Source organism: Pseudopipra pipra, chromosome 3 (assembly GCF_036250125.1).
Source record: "Pseudopipra pipra isolate bDixPip1 chromosome 3, bDixPip1.hap1, whole genome shotgun sequence".
Taxonomy (NCBI): Eukaryota; Metazoa; Chordata; class Aves; order Passeriformes; family Pipridae; genus Pseudopipra; species Pseudopipra pipra.
The window spans coordinates 73,830,738-73,855,851 of record NC_087551.1 but is presented as its reverse complement, the minus strand read 5'-3'; the positions used below and the strand labels follow the sequence as shown (position 1 = coordinate 73,855,851).

The window sequence follows — 25,114 nt, the reverse complement described above, 5'->3', positions numbered from 1 at the left end:
TGATCTCAGGAAAACCACAGGTTTCACTTGCTTTTTTTCCACCACTTCCATTTTCCTAGTAATTTATACATCATAGAGCTTACCTGAGCTGATTTGTGTCATTGTTTGCAACAGTATTTGGTGTAAAATCAGAAGTGTCCAGAAGGAGATTTAGATTTCAGAACTGATTTCTTCTTCTTTTCCTTTCTTTCTATTCTTTACTCTCTATTCTGACAATTGTATCAGGAAAATGTAAAGAATTGTCACTCTTAAAATTCAAATCTTTAAAGGATAACAAACAAGAATATTTCAAGTTGCTTTCAGTGTCATAAACATGCATGCATGCATTATGTTCATGTCAATAACATGAATAGTATAGTTGATACAGGATGTTAACCTAGAAACATGTATTTCATCTGGGGTATTAATTCATCAAATAAATATTTCCCTAAATTATGAATAAGATTATTATTGATTCTTTATTTAAAAATACGCCTTTCCAAAGACCACATTAATCTTTCCTTTGTGATTTGCCTGAAATAAAGCTTGCTGGTTATGGGCCAATATTTACTTCAGGCCCAGTACTTTTGATGTGGCAGCAAAAGGATTTTTCTCAAAGGTAGTAAAAAGAAAGATTAAGAGCAACAGCTAAATTTTCATGTAAATGTAGGCAAATTTGAGCCAAAACAGATTTAACAAACTTCCCAAAATGATTGATGCAGAGGTGACTCAAAAGGCTCAAATTATTAAGGATCACTTCTTGTTGTTGAGAACAAAGTCCAGCACAGCACCTCTCCTCGTTGGCTCCTTTATCACTTGGAGAAGGAAGTTGTCATTAGCGCATTCCAGGAAGCTCCTGGATTGCTTATGCCCTGCCATGCTATGCCTCGAGTAGGTATCAGTGTGGTCAAAATCTCCCATAAGGACCAGGGCTTGTGAACATGAGGCCACTCCTATCTTTCTGTAGAGAGACTCATCTGCTTATTTTTCCTGGTCTGGTGGCCTGAGCAGATCCTCGCTATAATGTCACCTGTCTCTGCCCTCCCTTTAAGCCTGATCCATAAGATCTGTTGGCTCCTCATTCATCCCCAGGAGTAGCTCCATGCACCGCAGCTGGTCATTGATATAGGGGGTGACACCCCCTCCTTGTCTAACAAGTCTGCCCTTCCTGAAGAGCTTGTATCCTTCTATTCCCACACTCCAGTCATAGGAGTCATCCTACCACGTCTTGATGAAGTCAATAAGATCATAGCCCTGCAGGCATGTGCATGGCTGTAACTTCTTTTGTCTATTTCCAGTGTTGTGTGCCTTTGCATAGAGACACATTCAAGTGGAGGTATTTGTTTTTCAGAGACCACAAATATGCAGTAATTTTTTGAAATACATTTTTTCTACTAATTTTTCATTAAACGTAATTTTTCATGTTCTTTCATTCAATCTTCCACTCTTTTATTTTGCTTTACATATTTGATTGTCTTTGGTCTCATAGTTGAAACCCTGTTTGTACCCCTATTTATAGGTTTCAGCCTCAGAGGTAGTTACCTTGGAAACTGTTTTAAGTGCACCTTCTTGGCTATTTGTTCTATCAAATCACTGAACTGCCTTCCTTCCTCTTCCATCTGTTGCTCCACAGAACTTGGTACTAGCAAGTGGACATGTCCAACTTATTTCTAAGTTGAACTCCTATATTTAGCTAATCAAGGTGGCACTGTGCAGTAGGTGTCTGCTCCTTTTTGGGTAATCATTAAATGTCTACCTTTTCTGCTAACAGCTGTTACTAGCAACAAAGTTGCACAGCAATAATTGGTCTAATGAGAGAATCTCTTCTGAGAGCAGAAATAGTTACTTCTTTTTCCCATACACTCTGCTTTGCTATGATGTGGAAACAACCAAAGTGAGTACGGTGAAGAAAATGATTGGTCTAGGTTGTAGCTTCTTATCCTCATCTGGTCTTAAATGAAATGTCTCTACTGAAATTATTAATATCTCAAGATTAGTGTTTTGGTTCTGTCTTGATGTCTCTCTTATTTCTATCACATTCAACCTCAAAAATTCTGACCAAAACAGTGATACTGATATTTTATACTGAGAGTGGCAGGCAACTGGAAAGATGTTTATGAACATAGGCATATAATTTCTTTTTTGTTAGAGTAAGGCTCAAATAGAATGTGCAAATGAAAGCTTCATTTGCGTATCCTTACTTTTATAACCAAATTAATTTTATAGCATTCTCTAAATATTTATACATTACTTGTAAACATTGAAATAGGCTCTTAAGCTTCACCAAGAACATAAGAAATATCTTTTTTATTTTAATGGAAATAAATTGGTCATGAGTGTTTGCTGCTGTGGAGTCTCATAATATTTTTTCTGGCTCTCCCACAATATATTTTTCAGTTCAGGGCTTTTTTAACAGAAAAGTTGACCAGATTGATTTTTCTCTAAGAAAATTTTATAATTCAAAAATTTTTCAGGAAAAAAAATCCATTCAGTGCTACCCAAGTTGAAGGCTTCAACTTGATAATTCAGAAAGTGTTTTTTATTTGTAGGCATAAATACTAAAGATACTTCAGAGAAAATGTGGTAGCTGATTCTTTAGAAAAAACACCTTCCAAATCTAGGTGTACCTTGGCATACAGATAGTACTACTTCAGCGCAGTCCTTCTCTGACTGTCCAGATGTGTTGCTCAGGAGAGAGTATCAGTGAGTAAAGAGTATTCACAAACTCATGTTTCTATAAATACTAGTCTTTCCTAGTTCTAGACCTTCTTTCTACCTCTTTCAGTTTCTGAGTGCCTGGCTCTATGTCTTATTCTAATGAAAACTTTTCAGCCACAGTACAAGACATTTTAGAGTCGGTTTAGAGGAGGACCTCAAAAATTATCAGAAGGCTGGAGCACCTCTTCTCTGAAGACAGACTAGAGAGAGGGGGTTGTTTAGCCCAGAGAAGAGAGGACTCTCAGGAGACTTTAGCACAGCCTTTCAATACTTAAAGGAAACTTATAAGAAAATCAGAGAGACACATTTTAGCAGGGTCTTTTTACATTAGACACAAGGAGGAAATTTTTTATTAAAAGAGTGATGGGACAGTGGAACCAGCTTTCCCAGAGAAGCTGTGGATGCCCCATCATTGAAGGTGTTCAAGGTGAGATTTGACAGGGCTTTGAGCAACCTGATCTCATGAAAGAGCTCCTTGTCCAAGGCAGGGAGGTTGGACTAGATGTTCTTAGAAGGTCCCTTCTAACATAAACCATTCTATGAATCAATAAGAGCTTTTTTTATCAATCCATGTTTTAGTCAGCTTGCACCATGGAATCATGAATTTTAGACTAGTTATATGGTTTAGTGGTAGACCTGGAAGTGTTGGTCTCGATAAATCCTAAAGGTCTTTTTCAACCTAAATGATTCCATAGTTCTCTGATTCTATGACATTATTTGCTAATACCAATGAATTTCTTTATTGACTACGTCTTTTAATGAATTACTGAAATATTTAGTAGAAAATAGAAATATAATGAATACTGTGAAGCAAGCTAAGCATAATCCAGAAAGACTAGAAGAAATTTATGTTTGAGTGTTCATAAAAAATATATCCTTTATTTTTCACTGATGTTTACTTGTTACCATTATTTGCACCCTTTTCCAAACAGCTCAGTCTGGAGTTCTCTGAAGGATCTCTGACCTAGGCGTAAATTTTGGATTTTTTGCAGCTAGAAAATAAAATTGTCCTCCATGAACAATTCATCACCATATAGAATACCTATAGAAATTTCCTTTTTGAGTATCTGTACAAACTTTATACAATGAGTGCAATATATATATGATGTTTGAAATACATAACGTATTACATTTCTTTTGGATGTTAATTTTAAAGGGACAAAATTTTATGCAAATGTTTGAAAGTTTAATTTTCTCTTAGAGAATGAAGACATCAAAAAACAAGTATAAATTAATTTATTTAGGTACAAGTATTACAAGGACAATATACATTTCTGAGGGATTATTAGAATCCAGAGAATTAAATAAAAGTGAAGTATAGCTTGCATGATGTTTAGACAATATTTTTAAAAACTAAGATGGTTTCAGTGAGCTTGTATATTTTATATCCATTAATGAGTATGCTTTGCTAGCTTTCTTATTATCTTTCCAAACATTGCATATTTGTATGAATGGATGATAAAAGTAAAGAAGTAGACTAGCTTATAACCTGTTATTTGGTGTAGGACAGCTGTGTAGAGAGTAAGAAACAGCTTAATCATTGCCTTCAAAGAGTTCAAAAGTTTGATCCCAAAACCAAGTAAATTTATGCATGAGCTTATATTAGTTCCTTCTCCATCATCTGATACTTCAAGTAAATGGGCAGCCCGGCAATCGAGAAGGAAAGGTACTGCACTGAGGCTGTGGTATTTGGTATTGCTTAGATAAAGCCTGTTTAAAGGGGAAGAAAATGAGATTGCCTTAAGCCTCTTGTCAGCTTCCAGTTTGAAGTAAATTCATACATATCAAAAAAAGACTCAAAGGATATAAAAAACCTGAAAGTGGAAAAATAAGCTGGTCAAAGCAAATGCTTAACATATCTCTTCTTTAGGCATTAATCATTGAGTGAGGGTCAAAACAGTTGAGGCGAATAAAGAGTATTTTGGTGCAGGCAAATGGAAAAAAAACCAGCTAAGCTAGTGATTTAAAACAGATCGAAATTTTTAAAGTGAGACATAAAGGTCACAAAATCAGGTTCAGATTGAAAAGGCACAGCGGGCAAACTTTAATGAATTCTCAGTAGATGTTTTTAAGACAAGCATTCATTGAGATAACAATTCTTCTTTTTCCCTAATCAATAGGAAGACAGCTAAGAAAAATTCTAGAGAAAGATAAAACAGAATTATGAAAACTTTGTTTTGAATAGAGAAACCGAGCTTTTTAAGACCGATTTTAGTAACAACTACATACAAAAAAAAAGTAAAGTTTTTCAATTTTTTACTTATGTTGGGGGCAGCAGAGATGTTGTTTTGTCTTTCAAAATGTTAGTGAACTAACATGTCTAAACAGCAGAGCAGGTTGATTTAAAATAAGAAGCAGTAGAGTCTGAAATCAAGGCATTATACCTAGCAAAAAAACCAGTGCAGTGATAGAGCTAAATGGAGATAAGTGTTTACTTTTTGTCCATAAAGACAAAACATAGGCAAAATGGGTATATAAAAAAGATGGGATGAAGAGTGGCTAAGATTACTTGGCTTGTTCAACCTGGAGAAGAGGAGACTGAGGGGAAACCTCATAGCAATCTACTACTTCCTCATGAAGGGAAGCTGAGGGGCAGGCACTGATCTCTTCTCTCTGGTGACCAGTGACAGGACCAAAGAGAATGGCCTGAAGTTCTGTCAGGAGAGGTTTAGGTTAGATATCCCAGGGCGGTGGTCACAGCACCAAGCCCGCCAGAGTTCAAGAAGTGTTTGGACAACTCTGTTAGGCACATGGTATGATTCTTAGAGCAGTCCTGTGCAAGACCAGAAGTTGGACTTCGATGATTCTCATGGGTCCCTTCCAACTCAGGATATTCTATGATTTTATGATTCTTTGTCTCTTCAGTGTAACAGAAATCCACTTTGTCTACAAAACCTTATGATAAGTAATATGAAGAGACTCTTACAGGTTATTTAAATGCTTTCGCTAGATTTTGGAAGGGAGATCAACACCAGGACAACACCAGGAAAAATTTTTCTTCTATATCATTGGTGAAGGGTGTCTATCTAGTTTAGTATGGACCAGATTAAGTGAAAAGTGAGTAGGACTAAGTACTGGTTGAACTGCCAGGCTCAAACGGTTGTTATGAATAGCTTGAAGTGCAGCTGGAGATCAGTTGCAAACATATAACAACACCTCAGGGTTGATATTGGGTCCCGTACAGATTCATTCATGACCTGGATGGTAGGACAGAGTGGACCCTCAGCAAGTTTACAGATGATACAAAACTGAGAGGAGTAGTTGATAGACTGGATGTTGTGGTGCCATTCAGAGGAACTTCAACAGCCTAGTGAAGTGGGCAGGTAGCAACCTCATGCAGGTCAACAAAAGAAAATGTCAAAACCCCAGTATATTAAAGTATTGGAGCATCCATCATTTGAAGAGAGGTGACAGAGCTGTATTTGTTTAGCCTGAAAGAAAGAAAGGTTGCATGTGGGGAATGTAGACTGATATTTATAAACACCTGATGGCAGAGTATAAAAATGATGGAGCCAGACTCTTCTTGGCAGTATCCAGTGAAAGAAGACAAAGCAGTAGGCAAGAATTGAAATATGAGAATTTATGTTTAAACATTTTACTGCCAAGGTCAAGCACTAGAAAATGTTGCCCAGAGAGACTGCGGGATCTCCATTCTTGGAAATACTCAAACCTTAGACAATGCCCTAGACAACCTGCTCTGCTAGACTTTCCTTGAAGTAAGATTGATCTCCAGATGTTCCTTTCAACCTCAACAGTTCTGTGATTCTGTGATTGCTGTGGTAATCTGGGACACTGGTACATGGGCCATCCTCTTACAGAACAGGAACAAGGGATATTCCACACCGTTTGTGATTATGCTTAGCCTATAAAGCTGGGGAAATAAGAAGGAAGGGGGGGGTAGGATATTTTGAGTCATGGTATTTGTTTTCCCAAGTAATGGGTACACATGATAGAGCCCAGCTTTCCTGGAAATGGCTGAACACCTGCCTGTCCATGGGAAGTGATGAATGAATTCCTTGTTGTGCTTTGCTTGTGCACACAGCTTTTGCTTTCCCTGTTTAACTGTCTTTGTCTCAACACATGAATTTTCTCACTTACAAGTCCCATTAGGATAATAGTTAACAGCAAGCAGAATCAGAAGAATCGTGCATATGATTTTGCAACCTTGGAGTAAATAGAGCAAATAAGCAAGTTACTGGGATTTTCTTTATTCTAATGTTTAGCTCAAAAGGAGAAAATCAAATGGAGAGTAATTAGAATCCAAAGAAAATGCTGTAATTATGGGACTGTGATTTGTGGGGGGTTTTTTTGTTTGGTGTTTCTTTAGACTTAATAAGTTCCTACTTATGTATTTGAATTTAAACTTTAAAAAAAAAATCAGAGATACCATAATATCTAATTACTGTCCATTCTCATTGGATAAATTTTTTGCTAGAAAAAAACAGTTCTAGAATTATGGCAAATACTGCCATGATCTGAATGGATAGAGTGGGCTAATTAACAGATGCTATCAAATCTGTCATATGAACATGAATATACCTTCCTCAGAAATCTTCAATAAATTGTCACCTTCCTGAAAGGTTCAGTGCAACTTTGTCAGATAAACATAAACCAGAATCAAATTACAAGAATAAATTATAAGAATATATATGCAAATTAATAAGATTATAATACTTGTCCCCGTTTGAGAGATGACATTGAATGCATAGTGTTGATGCACACTACTGACATTAACTATTGCTAAGATGAAACCACAGAAGTTGATTCAGGTCTTGTGACTTAAGTTAAAAATTTTTATGGAGCTATACACCTTAAAGCAAGTTATTTTTCTTTATTAATTTTATTATTGGCAGAAAATGTCTATCACTTATCTGTAGCCGTTTATATTAAAATGGGCTAGGAGTGTATCAGTCCAACTGCTGATCCAGATCCTCATTAGAAAAATCTATTGTGTTAATTAGCACATTTTAAGCAACGTCAGCAGATGCCTGATATTCAATATAAACATGAAACCATTTCCTTACTTGCCCCAAAAAATTCATCCACTTTGTTATGTTTGAAGTTGCTTGTACTGTCACTACTTTGGCTGCCTTTCTTCTTGACATATGCAGAGAAATCAGGTTTACAGTGTTGCTACAAGATGTTTCCTAACAGTGGCTTTCAAACTCATAGGTCATCTCTTCAATCCTATCTATGAGTAGCGAAAAGTCAACTAAAGAGTCACCCAAAACAATATAATCACAATAACACATTAACAGAGGAATCAGTAATGTGCTAAAATACAATCACCAGCATTGTCAGTGCAACTGTTCATTTTTGTCAAACTATGTGGGAACTGGAGAAGTATAAGTGGTTTACAATGTAGAATGAATTGTATGAGTTTTCTGTGCTTTCACTCTATTTTTGTTTTCATTGTGATTGTTTTCAGTGTTATGTAATACATATGAACAGCAGATCATTAAATCAGTCACAGGTAATGTTATTAGCTTTTGTTATAGAAATTTAATACATATTTAGTTGTTATTTATTGAAGGTTTCTAAAATAGTTGCTTTCAGGTAGTATCCTGAAAAGGGTGACTTGTTTTGGTAAGCAGATTAGCAACAATAATAATATAAATTTATCTAAATTTCTCTTAATGGATGCTCAAATTGCACTAGAAATTCTTTTCCCATTAGGTTTTTACTGCATGAATAACAAAATTACTTTTTTATGTCCAACTGATCAGTTTACTGACAGTTTGACAGGGAAAGATCTGCAGTACGATGCATAGTTACACCCAGTAGTTCCATGGAAAAATGTCTAGAATCCTCAGTAGTTCTGATAATCATAGAATCATTGCATGGTTTGGGTTAGAAGGACCTTAAAGATCATTCAGTTCCAATCCCCCTATGATCATTAACATAGTAAATTTTCTAGGAGTTATGGTATCTCATACCAGCCCACACAATATTTCTGAGGTGAATGTCAAATATCTGTTCCTTCTCCTGACTGTATTTCAGAACTCGGATGTCGCAGGCCACGTAATAATTATTTCAAGCCATGTTTGAAGCATTTCATTGTTGATACAAAATTTTGTTCTGCCCCAAAAATGCATAGATTATAAAATTATTGGATTTACCATGTATAACTATAAATACATAAATGTCAAATAATATTTAAATCAATAATAAAAGTCATCTGTGGGAATCAGCAGAAATTTTTAATTAGAAAGGTTAAAATATCATTTAGGTGTCCTGGAACTCACATGATGTGATCTTGCTGCGTACCACTGAAAATTTTTAGGCCAGCCCAGGAATTCTCTATAAAAAATAATATTTTCTCAAAATAAAAAAATTCCACGTTTAAATTTTGATTTTTACTATTGTCTTAATTTTTCTGCCAAGTAATATCAATATGAAATTTTGTTCTCTCCTATTTTTCCCTGTCATGCTCTCTACTTTGTTCCTAATACACTATTATGTAATGCTTTTTTGAAATTTGATTTCACAGTTTGCAATTACACTTTTTATTGCAATTCAGTGCGTCTGAAATTGCTGAAATACTAAGATTTTCCATAACACAGAAATCGTAATTTTTTTTGGTTTCTTCCAAGTATTTCATAGACTTTGAAGAGCTTTCAACTTGTGATGAAAGTAAGACGGGTACTTATCACTTATATCCTTCTCTTTCTCTTCTCTAATTTGTACAGTATTAATGTAAATAATAAACATCAGGGTATTGTCCTAGCTTTCTGATGGAAGGTCATCTCAGGCTCTGCCTGCTTATTTCCTTGTTCTGGCTGATATGGCTCAATGTTAGTATCATTTTAACTTTGATTTCTGTCATTGAAGATGATGTTTAATAAGAATATAGTTGGACCTGTGTTTGCATCATAAATGCACACAGAAAATGCTGAAAATGGAAGAAATAAGAGGTTACAGTGCTTTTTGCCTTAATCTTTCCAAAAATTCAGGGCAACTAACATGAACAGAACATCCATAATTTTCAGGCTGCAATGATCAGGCCATACTATATGACAGACACTTTCTAGTGCAAACACGAGAGACCTGTTGTCACAGAAATAAGTATCTGTTCCTACAGCCAATGTTAAATGTGTTCAAATTAAAATTACTTTTGCAATTTAAATTTCAATCTAATTTATTCTTAAAAAGATATATTAACCAAGGTTCTACTGAAACAGCAAACTCTATATATTTATAGGCAGCTTTTGAGCAGCACAAGTTTCTGCAGTTTACATATAGAAGTGGAAACATAGTGCATGAATTTTTCATTGATTTTGCTTCTACTTTTTCTCCACAAAAATACAAGAAATATTTGAATTTTGAACCAGTAGTTTCAGAAGATCACACATGATAATGCTACTCAAAATGGTGCTTTTCTTTTATTTTGTTTTTTTTCAAGACTGATTCTTCACAGTTCAGTTACATATTAAGGCCTTTGTAATGAGCAATAATAAAATAAGTAGTCAACACAGTATTAGCCAGACAAATCTTAGAATTGTTTGTGACTGAGTGTTGGTGTATTATTTAACACTAACATTACTGAATTAAGTCACAGAATGGTCAAACAAACTGCTGACGAATTTTCACACCCTTTTTTGTTCCTTGGAAATTCTCAATTACTGTATTGCTGCTAATCTTGAGCAATTCTTCTGAAAAAAAATAGAATATACCAGTTAACAAGGCAGAAAAGTGAATCTTTTCCCTACTGTTCTGCCACATACTTATTCTGCCTGTTCCTAATTACAAATAAAGCAGAATGTCTAAAGATGTACTCTTCAAGAACAAGTTTGGCTGAAAAGTTCCTGTGTCTTTTACTGTAATTTTTAATTCCAAATCTTTTTAATCTCTCCATTGTTCAAGAAAAGCATCTCCTTAAGTGTAATATTGCTTATCTTCTCAAGTACACTGTTTGGGAGACTAAAGGTGTTTAAAGATAAAACTACCAGAATTATTCCAAGACCTGACAGATATGCTAACTTCTGATCAGTATCCCACCACTCCTCTATACCTTTGATATGAACCACATATGGCATCAATCGTGTTTGCTTGAATTAACTCCGATTTTCTGGTCACCAAGGTCAGAAAAGTACAGAGAAAGATTCATCTGTTCTTAACTGGCACATATGGTCCAATGTGTTTGGTAATTTACATGCTGTAATAAAAAAGTACTGAATGCTAAACCCAAATCCCACTGCAGAATACCTCAGTGGTGACTTATGCTAATCCACTGTTGGCAAATATTTTGCATGAGCTACTTTGTGAAGAAATACTTGAAATTATTGGCCATTTTCATGTAAAGTATGTTTTTGGGTCTGTTAACAGAACCAATGGGTGAACTTATCAGGGGAAAAAACCCCAACAATTTGCCTGTGCAGTTATTCTGATTTTGATGACCATAATTACAAGCAGTAATTAATGCTAATGCTGCTGCTTGACACATGCCATTAGAGAAAAAACTGGCAGTAGAACTTCCATAAAGTTTTTGAAACCTGTGAAGGCAATGCAACAATATTTATTTTTCATTGTGCTTTTTTTTGGAAAAAAAAGGCAAATAATAATTAATGGGCTCTGTCTTCTCATTCAAAGAGATCTTTGATCAAAGTTATGTTGAGTTTGATTTCTAATGCTGCCCAATGAGTTTATTTCAATTCACCACAGCAACAGAGTGTTTAGAATATGGTGCATATTAATTTTGCTTTGAACATTGCATAAATGTTTTTCATAAAGGTGTAGATGCTGTGAGACTACAATTATTAAAATCATGGAATAAAATGTCACATGACATAAAATCATGTGACAAATTCTTACTCTATTAGAGGTAATATTTAAAGTAATATTTGTGAGCTTCATGCTCAGTTCCAATGATGAAACTATGCAGCCACTGCTTTTGGAAAAGGACATTGCTCTCTGATACAGTGCAAATGAATCATGGAGTTTTGTACATGCAGTTTGTATCTGAGAACAGGCAGAGTGAACAGCAGTAAGCTTATCTTTACAAACATCCAGAATATAGGATCTGCTTTAGAAACAGATTAAATTTGATTAATTTCTTATTCCTACTTATGGAGGAAGAAACCTACAGAAGTGTGAGAAATATCACACTTGTCATCTTCCATAGTATTTTACAGCAAGAACTCTTATGATGTTAGTTATAATTCAGTAGAGGACTATGAAACATTCTGGTATAAAAGGCAAGAAAGTTTTCTGAAATCCATTAGTGATTTTGGAGCTATAAAGTCCTTAGTTATTTCCAGGTCAAAGCTGATAGTAAAAACTTATTTCAATAGCATTAAGGTTTGAAGTTTTTAAACCATAAATTACTTGAAATATTTAACATTTGTTCAAAATCTTTGGTTTTTAAAACAAAAAGTCAGCACAATCAGAGTAAGAGTAAAAATGTCTTTCTCTGAGCACTGCATTTTTCATTCCTTGTAGCTCTATTCTTGGCAGAAAAACCTTTCCTACCTTTTTCATTTGTGTTCTATGGACCATAAAAACTGCCGTTATGGAGGAGAGAACGCTGTACGCATTATTGTTTTTATGCTGACACAACAAAATCTAAATTGTCTGGTTCACTTAGGGGTTTTCAGGCCTCAGCAGTTCTGAAAAAATTGGGGGGTGAGAGTGGGGGAAAGAAAAAAAAAGGAGAAAAGTAATGCCCTGAGGTCAGAAGGTTAGAGTGAATAAGACCAGTCTGAAAAAGGAGAGTGTGTCTTTTTCATTTTTCTGTGATGGCTGAGCAGAAGCTAGTCTAATAGTTCTAGGAAACAATAAAAAAATATGATACTGAAGAAGTAATTTTTATAACTAGTTACTAAACCATTAAGAAAATTAGATGATACTCAGAAGTTCACTTGAAATGTTTGTCTGTTAGGCAATAGAAAACAGCTAAGCTCATTTAAGTCTGGTCTGCTGCCCAGCACAGGTGGAAGAATGTGCAATATTTTCAGTGTACTTATGGTGCTAGTGATTAGCACTGTGCTCTGTAAAAGCTATGCCTTATCCTATAGCAGTGATTCAAAACTCTGCACTACATCTATCTGAATGCACAGTTTGGATTGTATGTGGCATCGTATTATCCTTTGGAGGCATCAGGTGCAGATATCCAGTTAAGACCAAATTGCGTTTTACACATAATGTACTCAGCTATGTCAAAATTGGTAATTATACTGCTTCTGCTGGGTCAAAAAACAGCACTTTCAGAGGGTAGAATTAACTAAGGCTTATGAGAAACTAGACATTATTTCAGTCATTTAAAAAGTTTAAATGTATTATTTAAATCAAAATAGCTGCAATAAGACATGTAGTGCTTAAACGTAGTGCATGTAAAGCTAAAAAATTAATAAGAACTGTCATCTTTTATTCTAATTCCTGTGGGTGATTCTGATATGTATCATTATTTCCTTATATTACTGTTCAGCTCGGAAGTCCTAGTAACGGATCATTGTTGTCCACTTCAGAAACATTTAGCTGCTTGGAGAAAATAGTATCTATTCCAAAGAATTCAGTTTCATATTAAGAACTTGGAGAGGTGGATAAGTGTACACAGATATAAATTACAGAAACAGTAAAGTATATGAAGCGTCCAACAGAACAAACACATCATTGGTCATTGATAGATATTTGAACATTAACAATCAGCCTTTACAATTTTCCATCTGGTGACACTTCAGGCAAGTGAATAGTCTATGCTTATTTACATTTTATTTTCATTTATGCAAGTGTTTGAATTCTTTCAGAGAGTCTTATCTTTGAATTTTCCTGTATTTATAACACTTTGGGAGAATTACAGAATTCCTAAAACATTCTTTACCTTAGGCTGTTCATTTGTTCTCTCAGTTTTAAGCTTGTCATACTATGATTTGAAATGTATTCAATTAATTAACTTTATCTATCTATTAATGATACTAATCCTTTGTGGCCTAAAATGCTGGAGACATATCCCAGATATTTTAGAACATCCATGAGCCATAAGAGGATTGGGTAAAATGTTTTCTTCACCTAAATTTGACATCTAGCCTTCTTTTGTTTAGAAAAAAATCTTGAGATACGTTAGTGCTTTTGCCATCATTAAGAACATCAGAAATGCATTTTCTAGCTTATTTCACAGCTATGTAGATTTAGGGCATATGTCAAAAGAAAACATCAAACTTACAAAAGAATAAGGAATGAATAAAATAATTTACTATATGAACAGTTAAGTTTTGATTCCTATACTGGTGTTCAGGATTTCCAAAGGCTGTATGAAACATCTGGGATGAGTTCTACTTGAGTTTCAAAGAACTGAAGAAATCAATGAAAACTCAAAGTTGGAAGGGATCTCTAGGCATCCCTTAGTCTTGTTGGAGGAGATCCATTTTCCTAATCAAAAGCATGATCTTAGGTTAACTTATTCAGAGTCCCATTAAGCTGTCTCAAATACTTCTAGTGCACTGATTCTGCTGCTTCTCTTAGCTACATGTTCCAACACTTAGTTTTTCTCATGGTGAAGAATTTTTTCCTTATATCCACAAAGAACTTTCCATCAGCATCTTGAGCCATGGCCTCTTATTCTGTCACTATGCTTCTTAATGAGGAGAGTACCTCCAAATTCTCTCTTAACATTCTCTTTAGGTAATGGAAGAAGGTGATTAGATTCTCTGTAAGCCTTCCATTCTAGAACACCATTTCCATAAATCTTTCTTTGTAGGTTGAGGTCTCCAGTCTTCTGATCACCCTGATGGACACTCTCCAAAGTTAACATCTCTCCTTGAATTCAGAGGACCAAAATTGGACACGGCATTCCTGGTGCAGCTTGACAAGTGCCAAGTATTGTGCATTAATTACATCCCTTTTTCTGTTGGCTATAGTCTTGCTGATCTGGCCAGCAGTTTGCTTTCCTGCTGCAAAGATGGGCTGCTTACTTATGTTCTTCTAGCTGTCTTGGGACCATAAATAATTTTCAGCTGAAATGGACTCCCACCAGTCAATTCCCAGCCAGGACAGATCTTTGGTATTACTTTCTTCCATGCAAGGTAGACTTTGCATTTATCTTTCTTAAACCTCTGTAGTGGGTTGACCCTGGCTGGATGCCAGGTACCCACTAAAACCACCTTCTAACTCCTCTCTGTGATGGGACAGAGGAGAGGAAATATAATGAAAGGTTCATGATAAGGATAAGGACTGGGAGAGATCACTCACTGATTACCATCATGGGCAAAACAGACTCAAAATGGGGTTATTTATTAAATTTATTACTAGCAGAATCAGAGCAGAGAATGAGAAGTAAAATAAATCTTAAAACACCTTCCCCCCCCCTTCTCTCCTTCCCAAGTTCTATCTCCTCTTCCACCAGCGGCACAAGGACACAGGGAATGGAGTTTATGGTCAGTTCATCACAGGTTGTTTCTGCTGCTGCTCAGGGAGAGAGTCCTTCCCCTGCTCCCCTTGGGGTCCTTTCCATGGGAGACAGTCCTTCATGAACCTGTCTGGCGTGAGTCCATCCCACAGGCAACAGTTGTTCACAAGCTGCTGCAATGTGGGTCACTTTTCCATGGGGTGCAGTCCTTCAGGCACAGGCTGCTCCAGTGCAGGTACCCCACAGGGCCACAAGTCCTACCAAGAATACCTGCTCCACCGTGGGCTCCTCTCTCCACAGGTCACCAGGTCCCAGCCAGGACCCTGATCCATCCTGGGCCTCCCACAGGGTCACAGCCTCCTTTGGGCATCCGTCTGCTCCAGCATGGGCTTCTCCATGGGCTGTAGGTGGATCTCTGCACTCCCGTGGTCCTCCATGGGCTCCAGGGGTGCAGTTGCTCCACCATGGGCTGCACCATGGGCTGCCGGGCAACCTCAACTCTGGTGCACTCTTAAGCACTCTCTCCCCCTCCTTCTCCACTGACCTTGGTGTCTGCAGAGGTGTTCACATGTTCCCATTCTGCTCTTCTCTGGCTCCAATTTTCAACGCACAACAACTTTTTTTTTTCCTTTTTCAACAAGTTATCACAGAGATGTTACTATCATCCCTGACAGGCTCGGCCTTGGCCAGCGGTGAGTCCATCTTGGAGCCGTCTGGCATTGGCTCTGTTGGATATGGGGAAAGCTTCTGGCAGCTTCTCACAGAAGCCACCCCTGTAGCCCGTCTGCTACCAAAACTGCCCAAGCAAACCAGATACAACTCCATGCAATTCCTGTTTACTAATTTTCAAGCATCTTGTGGTCTACCTTCATGGTAATTCTTTTTTTCAGTGTTTCTACCTCTTCTCCCTGTTTTGTATCATCTACAAACTTGATGAGGGTGCTTTCAATACCATTTTCCAAACTGTTTATAAAGATATTTAGTAGTATCAGGTCTAGGACTGACCCTTGAGGTACTCAGCTCCTGGAAAGATGCTAATCTGTCCTTGAGCTGTTAACTACTACTTTCCAAGATTAATATCTTTGCCAGTTCTCTACCTGTCCAGTCCTCCATCCATCCAGTCCTTATCCTTCCAAATTGTTGTCAAGGATGCTGTGAGAGACCATGCTGGTCACCTTGCTAAGGCTCACAGAGATTGGTCTTTATGCAATCTCTCTTCATATGTCATTCTTTTTGTTAGTGCAAACACATAGGTGTTGAACTTGGTGAGGTCATTCAGGAGTGACATTTCATAGTCTGTGTCAGAATTAATGTGCAAAATTGTTCCTTTGGCTTTAAAAAGATCTATGAATCAACTTTAAGAATATTGGCCTGTGTCCACTAAGCATACAGTGATCAGGAAAAGAGAAGTCACATAGCTGTCATAGACTGTGTCATAAATGGAAAATACTGTAGTCGAATTGGGAGTCTGTGAGGTTTTTTTCTGACATAATAATTGTGATGATTTAATTCTTATGTGGTGGAGAGTGCTTTCATAAAATATATAAGTACTGTGTTACAGAATTTTTTAACTTTTTTTTTTCTCAAAATTTTGATTTTATTTACCTTTAATCTTTCCTTAGTTATTACAGCCTCTTTTGAGTTTAAATATTACATAAATTAAATTATTGCAAGCAAAGCTGAAGCATTTTCTGTGGCACAAACTGCTTTTAGAAGCCAGGAAAGAAGTCGTAAGCATTCATTAAAATAAAAATCTCCATTAATGGATCTGTAATTTTCCTTCATAGAAAAATGTCATACTTTGCCTAGCATATTTTACTGTGCATTTATCCACTTCTGACTTGTATCATGAGGTCTGCTTCCTTGTCCTTTGATCCTTGTTTATTCTGGCACTTATTCCACATCCTGATATTTTTCTAACCTTGTGGTCCTGAGTCACACTGCTCAGATATTTGCCTTTCCTAGCCAGTGCGTCAGGATGAAGAAGTAACACATTACTGACAATAATTCATTCTGTTTCCAGACTCATATTTGTACATAGCATTTGACTATGACTGACTCAGTGTCTTTGCCATGGCTCCATTTATGGTCCCTGACATGCCTAGTTATCTTGCAATGATGTTTAATTTCTGAACGTTGAGTATGACACTGACAGTATCCTCTGAATGTCATTGTGAGAGCTACCATTTTATGCATCAGGTAAATGAGTTTCTAGACTTGCTTAATCTTTTCATTTCCAACTTTCCTATTAGTTAGTTCTCTTTTTTTATTTCAGTGAAATTCAAACACTGCAAAGCAGCTTTCTTACTACTGTGCATTGTCTTCAGCATTACTGAGGGAATACAAGCATGATAAACCATGTCACCACAAGTTACCTTATACAGACATCATTTCTGGTTGATTTCAAGTTAGGTTGGATTTCCAGACAGTGATTTCCAGTTAGAGGAAACAATATGGTGAACTAGCCCAGATAAAATAATACACTTCATTGACAGACTATATAAGTTGATTAACCAGGTTGATTTGCACACAGTGAAAGAAGATGGAAACGTAATGTAAATTGCAGCATCTGCTTCTAACAGTATGAATGATAGTCATAACCACAAGAAGCAATATGTATATATTGGAGTGTCATTCTCTTTAGTTCAATGTCAAATAAGCTCCTGACGCTTTTGATGGTTCTGGCTTCTTGATTTTAGTCAATGACTTTGCCGAGTATTTTGCCAAACACAGGAGTGTATTTTCCTAAATCAAATGATGGAGGTTTTTTTAATTTATTTTGAGATAAAAAAAAATTTTGTTATGCATTAAAAAAATATAAAAAATCCTTAGCCTATACCATTTTTCTTTGGTAAGAATTTCTGAACACTAATTAGAATTTAGAGATCACAAGCAGAAGGGCATTTTTTCTGGCATCATTTCATCTTTTAGGGTTGGAAGAAAGTAGTCCAAAGGCATTGTAGTGTTCTGCCTATATGAGAAAACTGAGATATCTCTCTGCATTTCTGTCACCCCTGTTAGCTTTACAGTGGTGAGCCATGTGCACTGATATTTTAGATTTTGTGTTCTCTTTTACAGTCTCATTAATCATATATAGACCTTTTTAATGTTTTTGTTTTAATTATTCCAGTAAATGAGCTGTCCTGTGCAGGAGCTTTCTCTGATTTTGTTGATGGCATTTTTTCTTTGCTATTCAATATTAGCTGTGGCTTCATCCTAGCTGATTAAATCAGTCATCATAATATGAGCATTTTTTTCACATGCTGTAATGCTTCAGTAGAGACCAATCAATTGCCCTTGCTAACATGTTTTCATGCTGGAGGTAATTCTTTTTCACAACAAAAATCTAGAAATATGTATGTATTGCAGTTCATTCTTTCTTTCTTTTTTTTTTTTTTAATTATAACTCATTTGTTTTTTCTTTTTTTTTTCTTTTTCTCCTCAATATGTGTCAGCAATGTGTATCTAACAATTTACTGAAATTGTTTTCTCCACCAATGTTTTATATTGCTCAGGTTATTTATAGTGGTTAAAATATTTACTGGGATAAAGACTGTGACAAAAGAATTAAATACAGGGTCTTGGTAAAATTTTACAACTATTGAAAAACATTTTTTCCCACCTTTTACTGTATTACACGGTAATTTAGATTCCTACAGAGCTGATGTGCTTTGCTTAAAGTACATTATGCTACAATGCAACATTAAATGCTTGCAAGAATTATTTGATGTAAAAAGCAAACCCTATGAGGACAGTCCATAGCTACCTCGTCTTCTCTATTCTATGTGTTCACAGTATATTCTGAGGAAGAATGCTTTCCCTTTTCATTGTTACTAAGATCTTTTGAAATCAGTCCCAGTCTATGTTCAGTACAGTAAAAACCACATAATGCAGAGCCCTAAAAGTCTTCAGGTTTTTTAGCATTGACACTAGACTTAGTTTAAATGCTTGATTTGCTAAGTCCCCAGGCAGAGTGAAGTAACTCTTGGATTATGTCTCAGCAGGGGAACAATAATCTCTTTTTTCTAAATAAATGTTCTTTTTATTCCACATATACTGTTAATTCTACTCCGGGGAAGAATTTCTGGCTGTCAATCAGCTGAACTTCAGAAAGGTTTGCAGTGTCAATCTTTGTTTAGTATTTCCACCAGAGCTGATGACAGAATTATGTTTAGGGCTGACGTTAAAACAGGAAAGACTGTAAAAAGTCTGATAATACGAGTGCTCACATTGTATTTCTACATTTTAGTTACTAGGCAAGATTTAACATTACAGATCATTTTCTGATACATTTTGAGTTTGAAATGTTATTAAACAGATGGGACAAATATAATATAAAATGTTCAGTACTTTTAATACCTTCAGTTTATCCAGTCACTATGAGCTCTTAAGCACTGTGTTTTACAAAAACGAAGGAAGGTAATTACTGAGGTGAAAAAAGGGAAGCAACTCCTCTGTAGTTGCACATCATTATTTTCTTCCAAACTACTGATGCCTTTGTCCCAGATTACTGACTCTCTTCCTACAGCATTTCCTTGTATTCCGGGAATATTAAATCAGAAAGCACATATTCATTTTTAGGACTTTTAGTAGGCAATTTATGAAAGGCAAGATAGCATTAGTGTGACCAGAGAATGATACTATCTCTTACCTGAAATCTTTCTCCAAGTATTTTTGTCATGTACCATGGATAAAATGTTAGCTGCCCTCTACTTCAAAAATGTTTTCTCCATATACTGCCGTCTGTAAGTGCTTTGATTACTTCGGACTGCCACACTGTGCTTTAGGTTTTCAGAACTGTTCAGCTGAGAAATTGAAATGAGTGAAATTTCAATTTTGTCAGAATCCACAGATTCTCCTGTAAAGCTCCATAACATTGTTGCTTATCTTGGCTACAGTGATATGTTTAATAGTTTTCCATATATAAAACATATGAACAATAAAAAACCAGATAAACAACAGATATTGCACATTCGAGATTCTGTCCAGCTGGGTTTTTTTACAAAGTGAAGGTGAAAAGTACAGATGAGATGAAAGGCACAGGCACCCTTAAAAGAATGCCTGGGTGAAAACTGACAGGTAGTAAAATCTGATAAGAGAGCAATGTGCAAACTGAGAATTTGCTTTCACTCTTACAGACGTACTATTCATATTCATGTTGCATCTAATATTTGTCTTTCAGAAATCCAAAATCTCCACTTACGACAAGATGTGGGCCTTCATGAGTAGCAGGAGGCAGTCAGTACTTGTCAAAAGTAATGAAGAAGGTATCCAACGTGTGCTTACCTCTGATTATGCATTTTTAATGGAGTCAACAACCATTGAGTTTGTCACACAGAGGAACTGTAACCTAACACAGATTGGAGGCCTTATAGACTCCAAAGGTTACGGCGTTGGAACTCCCATGGGTAGGTGATATGTCAACCATTTGTTCTCTGTTCATTAATCTTAGTTGCTGTAGTAGCATAGAAAATGTCCAGTACACTGTTTCTGTCTCTACATTGCTAACATTTTTCCTCATTCTCTTTTTCCCACCTGGGGAAAATACATACTCTGTCAATATTTGTGGACTTTTTTGTATTTTTCAAACAGGAAAAGGTAATTACTTTATAAAAATCAGACATTTCATATGATAAATTTCTCTTACTTACCTTCCACATGCTCAACAACAACAAAAGTACTTTTTACAGCACTTTATTTTATAAAAAAATGTTTTAAAGATGTTGATATTTCTCTTTAGAGAATGAGGTCCTAGTAGTGCATTAACAAATGCTTCTGCAGTGAGAGGGCTAATCATTGAGACTGTTAAAAGAGGAGGAAAGATTCCATACCATGTTGCAGACAAAACAAATATTGAATTAACCATGTGCAATATGGTTTTGCATGGCAATTCCAATCCTGTAAATATTTTCCAGTTCAGGTGTTCTTTGCTAGGTACAAAACTTTAGTTGAAAGATTAAAAGCTAACTACATTTTGAAAGATGTGAGCTGAGGACCTGGCTTTAGATTTCAGAATAGATGGGAATAGAAAAGACTGTCAGTACTGCACAAAGAACCTACTCAATACTGCAAGATTGTAATGCTGACTTCTTTCTAAGACAAATATTTATTTAAAATTTATTTTAAATAAGAATTCATCATTTTGTGATTGATGTGAATATGCTTTTATTTTGTCTCAGGTAGCTGTTACATTTGGTACTGATTTTATCTGTGTGTATAGTATACACTAAATCACTGTATGGGGAAAGTTGTGTCCAGTACTTTAAATCAAGCACATGGTAAGGAAGCTTAAGAAATAAACTTTACTGGAGTATCTCTGACAAAGAGTTATCTAGTATCATGAAATACAAATTTAACTATATGTTGTATATGTTTACTTCTACTGTAATACCATCTTTGTAATTTTCATTATTTCAGTAATTATTTCTATGAAATGGATACCTGCTGAAGAAATTATGATTCTATTAATTCTGTCTTTGAACAGCTAGTTTTGATTTATACCAATTTTTTCACCCTGTTCTATTGTGGCTCTTGTATTACTGAACATATTCTGTAGATCTGTAAGTGCCAGAAAGGATGGAACTTCAGTTCTGCTGCTCTTTTTGGCATCTTATTTTTTCTGATATACAAACTTTTTGTTATTTTGAGGGTGAAAACCACCTTACATTTAGGTTTAGTGTGGAGACGATAAAATCTTAGTGATAGTTTAAAATCCTTGAATAATCCACATGCAAATTTTTGAAGCAACTGAAGCATGCCCCAGAAACCTAACTGAATATGGAAATGCTGAACTGATAGGAATCAGAGAGACCAAGCTACTCTAGAAATTATTTTGCTTATTTGTAAGTCAGAGAATAAACATAAGGGAAAAAAGATTTAAAACAGTGATAAATTCAGAAACAGAATTCTAGAGTTTAAGTATAGAAGATTAAAAGTTGGATGTAAAGAGTCAAGGAAGTAAGTAAATTGTCTTTTGGTTTTTGTCCCCTACCTTATTCGGGGAGAGTAGGCACTGTGCATGCACTATTTCTTCACTTACTTTGAATCATATCAAAGACATTATTCAGCTCATATTCCTCTACAAGATTCCACATAAGTTATCTGTGTCAGTACTGTTGTACAAGGGCATATATGAGCTGACAAATGTTTTTAATCAAGATGAAAAAAATAGAGGACATACCTGCAGGAATCAGATATCATCAAAGGAGGTAAAACAAGAGTTGAAACAGTGTTGAACTTAGCAAAAGAAGTTGAAGTAGGATCTGAAAAAAAAAGATGAGAGTTTCATAAAGGGAAATATAACAGAACCTAAAATAAGATGCAAAGTAAGGCTTTTCACAAAAGAAATTAAGAGAGAACAAAACAGCATCTGGGACTTTCCCAGAACAGCTTAGTACAAGAGACTAATCCAATATTTGGACAGTATCTATAAAATGCTATTGAGAGAACTGACATTTATAATGGCTTTGTATCCTGTGTATTAGCTTCACAGTCTCAGAGGAAAGAGCTTGTGTAGCCTCTGCTAGAATTATGCATAGTTCACATATACAGTTGAAAGGAAACATTATGAAGAAGCATATCCATACTGTCTGTCAGAACAGTTTTTCTTAGCTTTATTGAAGCTAAAAAGCCTTACAGAGCAGTGGATAATGCAAAATATTCTCATGCATTATAGCTAATCTCTTTTCTACAGGAAAAAATAATTCTGGAGTCTTTAAGAGAACTTATGACATGGTTATATCTACAGAAGTAGATTACATCATTATTTACTGATTAGGGAAGACATTTATAGACATACAGTTAAGTAATATCTTTTTAGAGTTAATAATCCTAAGAGTAACTTGTCAAGTGCTTGGAAAACTGCAACGTAATGGCTTTACATGCAAAGTATATGTTATTGCTTGTGCCTAATTGGGAAGCAACTTTGAACAAAACAATACAGAACTATTTGTGTTAGAGGCAGACTACTGGGAAGATATAGATATCATCTCCAAAATTTACAAGAAGCCCAGTTTATCTGATGGAATAATGGCTCAAAGTTATAGAATTATTTGCACATAGGTTTAAATTTGTAGAATAAAGTTGTTATGGGCCTTATGTTGACTACAGTAGAAGGGATATGGTTACTTTTGGAGAACAGCACAAAAGGAAGTAGGTGCAACATATCTTGATCATTTCAAAGGCAAATAGAATAATAGTTAGTGAGAATACAATTTGCTTCAGTTTAAGTAACTAAAATAAAAAGAACTAAAAGCTTTCCTAGCAGAGAAAGATGCTATCAGAGTAGTTTATGACAGTATAATCACCTAGAAAATACAACCACCCAACTATAGAACCAGCTTAGAGTACTGCAGTAAGTGCTCTCTGCTCATGATGTTAGTGTTTTAAACTCAGAGAAAGAAAGCTGCAGAAGATTAGGAGAAAACAAGCCCAGAGGATCAGGCGGTGAGTGGGTATCAACTCCTTCCAAACAAAGTGGAGAAGCAAAATATGAGTTTACACTTTATTTTAATCCTTCTAAAAGGATTAGTGAAGTATACACAGTTTAGATTACTAAAATGTAGCTATGATGAAGGAAACTGGAAATTATGTACTTTTGGCACAAAGTAGGATCAGCAGAATCAGTGTACACCTAAAATCAACAAGATACAGTGATGTTTAGAATATGTGCAAGACAGCATTCTGTATGATATTTTAGCAGCAGAGAAAAATAAACTATAGAGAGTGAATTTGGTAATTTGTGCATACAGTGAATGATTCTCATGATACACATTTGTAAATTAAAAGACTTGTATATACTTGTATCTCCTCTGGTGCTAGGCTAGAAAAAACTTGATTTATAATGAAAAGAGAAGGAAAAAGCAGACCCGGGATGAGACATCTGATAGCAACTTATCCTTTGGAACAGATAAGGGAGAACATTTGTTTGGGTTATTTTTATCTTCCAGAAGGGGTTTTTATTTTCTTTATTCTGTCATGTTTTATTAGAAGGCACTATTTTTCTGGTCCTGTGTTCTTTACCAATGAATCTGGTAGACAGGAAAATTTTCCCAACATGGCAAACATGCTGCCATGTTGTCAACATGCTGTATAGTTGATTTCTAATTTCTAATATATTCTAATAATATGGATATGTATCATGTACAGTTATCCATTAGAAATACATATAAACATCTTTTAGTGATTGGAATTTGTCTTTGTGTGGGCATACATGTCACCATCCAACATTGATGTTCAAGGGAGGAAGGAGAGGAAGGGAAAGGAGGGAAAGAGGGAAGAAGAAAGAGAAAGAAAGAAAAGAAAGAAAAGGAAAGAAAGAAAGAAAGAAGAAAGAAAAAGAAAGAAAGAAAGAAGAAAGAAAAAGAAAGAAAGAAAGAAGAAAGAAAAAGAAAGAAAGAAAAAGAAAGAAAAAGAAAGGAAGGAAGGAAGGAAGGAAGGAAGGAAGGAAGGAAGGAAGGAAGGAAGGAAGGAAGGAAGGAAGGAAGGAAGGAAGGAAGGAAGGAAGGAAGGAAGGGAGAATAAATCCTTTGGCTATGCAGAGTAACTCATGCTTTCCACTATGGATCCTCTAAAATGTTACTTATCAGCTCAAGTAGTTTCAATTTCCCGTTTCTTCATCATGCCTGGTAGAGATGTTTAAAATTTGGTTTGTTCCTGAATAAAGCCCAGTTGGGATAAATTTACCATTGCAGAGGATTCCTAAATGTTTATGATATATGCTTATGGTCTTTCTATCAAATTGTAGAATTTTTTTAGAGCAAACCTACTCTATCCAGCAATATACATTTCCTGCCATACTGAAACATGGTTAGTGTGACTTTCCTGTGGTCAACATACTGTAAAACACAGTAATATTAAATGACAAATGTTATTTTCTATAATGAATACTTATTAAAGTCATTGTTAGTATGAAGTGAACCTCATGAAAGGCTAGAAATGTAGCTTTTGTGCACTTTATATTAAGGCCTTTATGGTCTGTAGGGCTGTTTTTCACAAACTATGTTGAAATCATCTCTAGGAAAAAAAGCATGGCTTCAGGTACTTCTTTCTTTTCAAAATTCCTATTTTTCATCAGCA

General features: G+C 35.5%; 1 protein-coding gene across 5 annotated transcripts in view; it reads left to right on the top strand.

Annotated features, from left to right (window-relative positions):
* GRIK2 (glutamate ionotropic receptor kainate type subunit 2) overlaps positions 1-25,114 on the top strand; it is a 365,319-nt gene that overhangs the window by 306,510 nt on the left and 33,695 nt on the right. For all 5 annotated transcript variants that reach the window (XM_064649882.1, XM_064649881.1, XM_064649884.1 and 2 more), the window contains one exon: positions 20,220-20,445. In XM_064649882.1, coding sequence (XP_064505952.1) covers positions 20,220-20,445 — 226 coding nt within the window. The remainder of the gene's footprint in view (positions 1-20,219; positions 20,446-25,114) is intronic.